Source organism: Peromyscus eremicus, chromosome X (assembly GCF_949786415.1).
Source record: "Peromyscus eremicus chromosome X, PerEre_H2_v1, whole genome shotgun sequence".
Lineage (NCBI taxonomy): Eukaryota > Metazoa > Chordata > Mammalia > Rodentia > Cricetidae > Peromyscus > Peromyscus eremicus.
In genome coordinates this window covers 29,430,121-29,439,131 of record NC_081439.1, presented here as the reverse complement: position 1 = coordinate 29,439,131, position 9,011 = coordinate 29,430,121, and the positions used below count along the sequence as shown (strand labels likewise).

At 45.6% G+C, this 9,011-nt stretch overlaps 1 protein-coding gene across 2 annotated transcripts in view; it reads left to right on the top strand.

Moving 5' to 3' along the window:
• The window catches only part of Sh3kbp1 (SH3 domain containing kinase binding protein 1), a 338,436-nt gene continuing 329,425 nt past the window's right edge, over window positions 1-9,011 (top strand). For both annotated transcript variants that reach the window (XM_059250548.1, XM_059250547.1), the window contains exon 1: window positions 1-180. In XM_059250548.1, coding sequence (XP_059106531.1) covers window positions 177-180 — 4 coding nt within the window. In that variant the 5' untranslated portion in view covers window positions 1-176. The remainder of the gene's footprint in view (window positions 181-9,011) is intronic.

Sequence of the window (9,011 nt, the reverse complement as noted above, 5' to 3'; positions counted from 1 at the left end):
GCAGCGGGCGGCGCTGAGCCGCCACCACCGCTACTGAGGAAGAAGCCGGCCCAGCTGCAGCCGCGTCCCAACGCCCGCGCCCCCAATCCCCGCGCCGCGACCCCGGCGCCCCGAACCCTACGCCCGATTCCGCCAACTTTCACGCTGCTTCGGCGGCTCGGCCCGGCTTGGCGCCAATGGGTGAGTGCAGGGGCCGCTCATCCTTGTGTGGGGTCGGCGCGCCCATCCCGGGACCGCAGACCCGGGGAGGGCGCCCCGGAGCAGGGCCCGGAGAGTGACATCGCGCTGGGCGCCCTCCCTCGCCTTGCTCACCCCGATTCACTCTCACTTGCTTTAGTGTCCCCGCAGAGCCCGCGCGCGGCACGGACAGGAGCCCGAGGGGACCTGGGTAGAGAATCGCGGGGGCTGGCTCCGGGGCGGCTTGGGTTGAGGGATGCAGGGGGTGTGGTTGCCTTTTTCGGGTGGGCGGGGAGAGTTTTGTCTTTGCCATTTTTCTTACCAAAGCGCACCCTCCCTGCGCTGGGGACACGGGCACCTGAATTTGGTGGGTTCCAGCCCTGTGCAGGGTTCTTGGGGTTCTTGGTGCCTGTCTGGCCCAGGCTGAGAAGAACCTCGAATCTCGGGGTGTTTGGGGGAGGGTTAGATTGCCCTTATTGCCAGCTGATGCGGTGATGGAAGGTTAGGAAACGCCCCAGTACCGGGCCTGGCGGGCTGGCTGACCCAGGGTCCTGAGCTCTTCATGCAGCCCCCACTTGTGTTTCCAGCTCTCTCTCTCTCTCTGCCTTTCTTCCCTCCCGTCTGGCCCCCTCTCCACTCTGTGATCCTCAAAGGCTACTTCCCATATCCTTCTGTAAGTCTGCAGGGCTGGCAACTGGAAATGATGATCCAGTTTTGATTTACCTAGAAAACATAATTTCCATGTAGGTAGCTAACATTAGGTCTTTTGGGTCCCATTTATTATAGACCTGACAGTGTGGGAACCACCTTACTGCCCAGAGGAGCCAACACTTTAGTGAGCAAAGGACTCGTGATTGTCTGGTCTCTATTAAACGTTCGGCTTACCCAAGTCTTGCTGATGGCCAACCGCTGCTTTTTGTGCCTCTAGCAGATTATTTTTGGGTGTTTCTAGGCCAAGCATAGCAGTCTGCACATTATAAGTCATTATAAAGTGAGACTTTTCTGTATTCAGGTAATAGGATCTTGGTGCACCAGCCAGAAAGGGTAGGCAGGAGTCACAGGATGTTCATGCATACACAAGCACTGGAGGAAAGGTCTAACCCGGTTAAGTTGTTGATCAGTGAAGTTCAAATCCCATTTGTGATTGTTTACCAAAATGCCTTTCCCTTTTCCAAAGTGGTAGTGATCTCGTGGCCTCTCAACTTAAGTGTCACTTTTTTCACAATGCCCTTTTCTGATGATCACACCACTCCACGTCTAAATGGGTTCCTTTCTCATATGATACTTTTTTTTTTTCATGGCAGTATTACCTATTCTAGTGTGTTTAATATTTATGTCCTCTACCTGGGCTCAGTGACCATCAGGACAGCATTGTGTTGTATGGTCTTCTCACAATGGTTTTTTGTTTTTTGTTTTTGATGTCTGGTGCAGATCAGGCTCTAAATCAATACTGAATGGATGGATGGATGGATGGATGGCATGCAACCCTCCTACTCCATGGAAGACACAACATTTAATTCATACTCTTGTTTTGCCTTGATTAAGAAGATTGAGTCCATTGGCCAAAGTAAATACTGCTCTAAAACCCTTAGAGGTCACTTTAGAGATGCACCACTTTCTCCCGAGCTGATAGGGAATGCTATTGGGATCAGCTTTGGGTTACTGAAAGAGTTATACACAAAAAGCGATTGTCAGTTTGCATGGGCAGGCTATGCTTTGTAGACCTCAGTGGGAAGAGGATGGAGTCTCCTTTAAGAAGCAGCAGACCTGTTTATCTTTGAGATCTAAACTGTTTGCATTCTTTAGACTCTCTTAAGAAAATGAGAGTGCTTCTGCAATTTATAGCCGTTTCCAGTATCATTTCAAAACTGTAGCCATTATGCAGCAATCAATTATTATTTATTTCAGGAGTTCATACATGGAGGCACCAAGAGTAAAATGAATGCCATTTAATTCATTATAATGTGCCTCAGTGGGATTTAAGGTGTTTGTAGTAGTTTGTGGGTAAAAATCACCTGCTGTTTTCTAAAGAGTGGTATATTTGCAATGAAGTACAGATATTTAATAGTTGATTCTATTTGTTTTTTAATAGAGAGACCTAGTGGTGCTATGATTCTGTGTGAGAGGGCATGAGAACACATACACATACACACACACACACACACACACACACACACACACACACACACACACAGAGTCCCTTTCTCCAAATCTCTGGTTTTCAGATTTATCTCATTTATCAATTTGATACTCTTGCTTGGCCTAATGATGATTTTTTTCCAGTGATGACAAACGTAATCAGATCATATCATATAGTCCTTGATCTGGACACTAACTGAAAGTCACAAAATCCCTAACCCTGAAATGAAGTTGACTAGTTTTGCAGTGGTCTCTTACAAAACACTATGAACTTGCTGGGAGGGGCCTATGGTGCCAGACACAGGGAAAGCCTCTTATAATTAGAGCAGTGCAAGGACTGTGACCCAAATCTGAGAGTAGTGAAGGGTTTGCAAGCCAAGCAAATGACTTCTGTTGAAGGATTTCCAGAGTAACAACAAAGTTTGGGCAGCTCGGGGCAATGCTGTGTCAGTGGTAGGCTATGCTGAGTGAGAGCTGGAATCGATACGATACGATGCCTTCTACCAACAAGTCTTGACTTAAACGTGGAAGAAAGGGCTCACCCCTTTATTTTGCATAGCCCATGGCCAGAGCAAAAGCCATGGTTTTGCTGGTTGCAGAGACCTTGGTTGTTTCTTGTTCTATTCCTTCAGTTACCTTGCATTACTCATACATTAACAATGCTTGTGTTTGTAAGTTTTTGAAGTATGCTACCTGCAGTGATAAATATTCATCCATCTAGCCATCCATCTCATTATGTATTTATCTCCTGCTTTCTGCCAGGAAACAGGTACGTGTTACCTTTAGACCTGCCCACTTAAACTTCTCAGTCTGGTGGAGGATGTGAGTACAAGGGTTGTTGCAGTATGTAAGTAAAAGCTATAGTAAGTGTCCTGAAAGATGAGCAGAGGAATCTGGTTTAGGCTGGAGAGCAGGTGAGGATGATGCCTTTGAGGAGATTTTGAGTCACCCACCCTCTCTGGGGACACACCCAACAAGCTGAGTTTTCTTCTCCTTGCACACCGTGAGGACCTTGGGGCCTCTGAGCAAGGGGGGCGGGGGTGAGAGAGACTGACTTAGCTTTGTACCTGTGTCAGGTGGTTTGGGAGCATTTAAAGGAGCCAGACATTGCTCTGGCTTGGATGCTGCCAGAGCTACTTCTGAGATTGAGTATTTTAAGAAATGTTTTCTAGAAGAGGGAAAAATTGGAGCCAGGCAAAATCTGGGGTTGGTATAAAAGCAGCAAGCACCCACGTTAGCAGTACTGGGGGATGTCTGCTCACATTCATGCTTTGGACAAAGTTCATGTTTTGTTTGTCTTCAAACAAGATTACGGGGTGGCTTTGTTTGTATCTTGTCCTATTCGGCTCACAGACTGGCCTTGCCTGATGCTGCTGCTCTGAGGGATTGTTGTTCCTGAACAGTACACTCAGACTGTGCACTCAGCCAGTGTCCCAATAGTGGGATCCCTTTTTCTGTTTCTCAGAGTTGACCTGAGAGGTGAGGAGCAAGGTTTTTTATTGTGTGCTGGGGGGGGGTGCATATGTTCGATAACTACTACTTTAATATTAGCTAGCTTTAGTCTTGGGCTTTTTGTTCAACATTGAGAAAAATGAGTAACTGGAATGCTATACCAGGGAAATTTATGGAATAATCCAGCTCAGGCTGCTGAGAACAAAGAGATCAGGTGCTACGTGAGAAAGAAACAGCACCGGATAATACCAGAATCCTTCCAGCGTTAGAGGAGATCTACCAGCAGTAGTTGTCAGAGGGCAGTACCTTGGAATCACTTGAGAGACAGAAATTCTTCAGCAGTATCCCAACAGTCCTACAAAATCAGGGACTCTGGACAATAGGGTCCAGCAATCAGCATTTGAGTAAGTCCTCTAGGAGGCTCTTTTTTTAATTTTTAATTTCTTTATGCACATGTACCATGATGTGCTCATGGAGGTTAGAGGACAACTTGTGGGACCTGGTTGTCTCATTCCATCTTGTAGGTACCAGGGATGCAGGCGGTTGTGGCTGCCAGCAAGTCCCTTTACCTGCTGAACCATGTAGTTCTGATACAAGGTCAAGTATACAAGCTCCTTGCCTTTTAGATGATGCTCCTGGCTCATTGGAGTGCTTGGGGTACCCTGTTCTTAACAAGATGTTCTGGGCATTAGGCTATATACATCTGGGCTGCTGGGAAGTAACATTCTTCTGCCTCCCATACTTATATTAACTATTCCTTGTCTTGGTTTCTCCTGGCTCATTGGACATTCATAATTAATCACTTTCTTCCTCCTTGAAGATTCTTTGTTTTTAAACTTTAGATTTTAAAAGCCATCTGCTATAAATTTTTGAGTTTGTCCCCCCATATTTGTGTATTGAAAACTCAATCCTCCAATTAATGTTAATGATATTGGAGTTGGAGCCTTTGGGAGGCAAGTAGGGTTGGATGACGTAATGAGAGTGAGCCTCCATGATGGAATTAGTGGTTTTCTAGGAACAGGAAGAAACCCGTTTTGATGTCCTCCACTATGGTATGAAGCAACAAAGCCACCCTCAAGAGGAGCCAGGCAAACAGCAATGCCATGTTCTTGGACTTACCAGCCTTTAGGAGAGTAAGCCAAGTCAAGTTCTCTTTATAAATTACCCATGCCAGGGTATTTGGTTACAGCCATGGAAAGCAGACTGGGACGCCGCCTTTCAAGTTCCACTTGGTGCTTATTGTTTCCATCTTTGCTCTTCACTGCTGTTCTTAAGACAGCTTTTCCCCATCCTGTACTTTTGCCGTAGAGCCTGCACCTTTGAGGATGACTGGCTCTGGCACTGCCCTGGTAGTATTCTGGAAGCTCTTCATGCCATGGTAACTCTTATATAATATTAGAGGGACGAGCCTTAATATTATACATCCTAGGGGCTCAGGAGAGAGAACTACTAACGGCGAGGACTATTCTCAGGAAATAGAATCTCCCCACACCGAGCTCTATAGTCCACTTGCTTTAATTCCTCTGGCATAATAACATCCTTTATACACAGCTTCAGTTCTGTTCTCATGTCTAGCTCCTTTCTTGCCTGATTTCTCTCTGTTTATCTACTGTTCCCTCTTAAGTTCTATCTTAATTCTCTCATCTTAATTCTGCCTCATCTAGGTCCTTTTCACCTTGTTCTTACCCAGCTAGGGCTTTCCCATCTGCCTCTTCCTCATCCTCCATCTCGTTCCTCTACTACTCTCTTCTAGCCCTTCAATCTAGTTCTTCCCCATCTCAGTTTGTTCCTCGTAAGTTCTTACCCGTCTAGTTCTTCCATTCTCTTTTCTCTTCTCCATCTCCCTGTGCCCTGGAAGTCCTGGTATATAAAGGCAGTCTTCCAGGGTCAAACGGAGGGGTGATAAGAATCACATTGAGAGGCAATAACCGTTAATTATCATTTGCAACCCCAAAGGGAAGTGACCAATGGGGAAATGAATTAACTAAAGGCTAAATTCAGGTAATATCTAAGAAGAGGGATCTTATGTGCCCAACTATTAAACTCTTAAACGTGATTAGTAGAAAATGTTAAGAATCTATAAGTTGCTAGGTCAATGGGAGAAAATAAAACTGTCTTCTTTTTTCCTGTGGCTCCTATCTGTCCAAGCTATCTGCCACTTTCCTGCAGGGTAGGGGAAAGTGTGCTCAGTCGCTAGGCAACCTGTGCACAGCTAGATGCCTCTGGTGATAGTTAAAGGGAGATCTGGAACTAGAGGTAAGGTTTGGGAAAGTAGGAAGTAAAGCTTAACTGGCACATCTGCCAGGCCTTCTCAAATAGCTAGGCTGGATGCTTAAGTCTGTTCTTAGAAAGTACGGAGGTATCTCTGATAAGGTACTTTCCTCCATCTGGGGATGGACCTGGCCGGATGCTGCCAATGATGATAATTACAGGGAGGCTTGAACTGGGGTTCTGGCTGAGCATAGCTATCAGCACAGAAGGTTATCTAAACATTCCTAGAAGTGATTAGGTAAGGAGTTAGAGGTCTTTAAAGTTAGTAAGGCTGTAAGAAAGGAGGGTCCGAGCTGAATTGTGTAAAGCTATTACTTAACGTCCACCTGACCTAGGTGGTGTCTCCATTTGGAATTTACCTTAAATTGGGAGACTTGCATGTGGACTGTTATTACTGCTAGTCCTTGAAAGTGGCCAAGGGAGATATCTGATTCCAGAGAAAGCCTTTCCTGAGGCTGTTCTCCAAATACCTGGAATATGTATGTCCAGAGAGTGATCGATCAGTCCACACTGTTAGCCCTTCTTAGGGAAAAGTCAATTGGGAAAACTATGAAGGCACACATGATTTTCATAACAGAAGACAGCTGATATATAACAAGCCAAGTAACACCAAAAGCTCCTTGTAATTTGGCTTCCTCTGGAGGAATTCCCTGATTCCTCCAGGTAGTGACTTTGCCATAACCAGCTGAGTTCTTATGATAGATTCCTGCGGCCCGCAGCAGGTAACTCACGAACAGTTTGTCTCCTGTTCACAAAACACACAAACACAGTCCTCAGAATCTTTGAATGACCCTGAATTTACTTTTGAGTCTGTGAAGACTGGAACCCCTTTTCTTGGCTTCTTAGACACCCTGTTTACACACTTCCCATTTCCCCCACTGCTCTTGCAATCTCTAGTTGAGCCCTAAGTATCTCTGGAATGGGCCCCATGTGCCTGCCCTCTGACAAATGCCTTAGAGCAGTGATTCTCAACCTGTGGGTCAAGATCCCCTTGGAGTCACATAGTAGATATCCTGCATATCTGCATTATGATTTTATGTACATATTTACATTACGATTCACAACAGTAGTAAAATGACAGTTATGAAGTAGCAAGGAAATAGTTTTATGGAAGGTTGAGAACCACTGCCATAAAGAGTCTTCTGAAGTTTGGTAGCCACTCCAGACCTCCTATTTCCACAAGTGTCCAGTCTTCTGAGTCTTGGCCCATATTGCTCTCTCCCTGGGGAGTGCATGGAACTCTTGTATGCTTTGTAGTTGTCCTGTATGAGTTTCCTGTTGCTGCTATAACAGGTTACTACAAAGCTAGTGGCTTAAAACAGCAGGTCCAGAGTTCAAAATGAGTTTTAGAGGGTCACGATGAAGGTGTGGGGAGGGCTGCCTGCTTTCTGCAGGATGGTTTCTCATCTTGTCCCACTTCCGTTGGCTCTTGGCACTGCCTAGGTTCATAACTTCATCTTTCCCGCCTCTGCTTTCCTATTGTCACATCTGTCTTAGTCTGGCCCCTACCTATTATAAAGACTGGTATTTATTGAACCACTTGAGAATCAGGATACCCTCCTCTTCAAGACTTAATGACTCACAGGTTCTGAGGATTAGGACATGGGGTTTTTTGAGGAGCCCAGTATGTAGCCTCCGTACCCCTCATTCATCTTGTGAAGACTGCTCCAAAGATTACTGTACAATACTTCATCTTGTATGAAGTCTGTCATTTCCCTTTGGGTCCCCCCCCCCCCAGCTCCATTGCCCTGGTTCATTGCCTAGCATACAGCAAGTGCCATATGCTAATGAATGATTGAGTAACCCTTTCACCCAAGTGTGGTTACTACTTGTAATTCCTGAGACTGTGGACTGCCGGCAGTGTGTGCGTGTATGTGAAGTTCTATACCTACCCCCACCCTGCCCGGGGGACAAATTAGGTTGGCAAGGTCTGTTTGCAACAGCTCCTGGTGGCCTAAAGAGTAACAGCTTATGTGTCACGTGGCTTCATTGAAGAACTACAAGCTTCAAGATAGAAAATTCTCCTTGGCTCTGGTTCTCATTTCTCAGTCTTTGGAATTGAAATGCTGGACTATTCCTTCCTGTCATGGCCTATTCCACTTGCTGATGAGGCTGAGGCTCACAGAGGTACAATGTGTGGCTCCCTAGCAGCAACGGATGAGTCCAATATTGAGGAAACAGCCTCATCAAAGGTTCTCTGTCAATGTCAAACCCCCACTTTTCTAGTGGTTCTTGGTCTAGTCTCTTCCCCAGGAATGGAGTGTGTGTGTGTGTGTGTGTGTGTGTGTGTGTGTATGTATGTATGTATGTATGTATGTATGTATGTATGTATGTATGTATGTATTTATTTATTTATTCATTCATTCATTCATTCATTTATGGTTCTGGGGATTAAATCCAGAGCTTCAGGCTTGCTAGACAAGGGCTCTCCCACTGAGCTCCACCCCTAGCCCATTGTTTGAGACAATGTTTCACTGTGTAGTCCAGGCTGGCCTGGAACTTGTTTAGTCAAGACTTGGTTTGAGTTCCTCCCCCACTTCCCCAGTGCTAGGAGTGTAGGCATGGACTACAACCCCTGGTTTCCAGTATGTTTTTAAAGACAGGATTATTGAGCTATACCGTGGACTTTGCTGGTGTTTGACATATCACATAACCAATTTTTAAATTTGTGGTAAATGTCTATAAGAAGCTTGACTATTTTATGTTGGAAATTTGGTGATAGAAAAGCATATTCACAGTGCTCTGCAACCATCACCACCACCTAGCTTTTTGAACTGTTTTAAAGTTACTCCTCCATAGTGCTTTTCTAACGTGAAGCTCAGAGTCCTTGTCTTCTGGGGGCTCCTGGGCCTGCTAGGTACTTTAGAGACAACTTGAAAGCCCAGGGCACCCAGTTGAGATTTCATAAGAAAGACGGAGGGGCGGGGGATGATGATGATGCATGGTTTTGTTGTTTGGAAAATGCTTTGGCC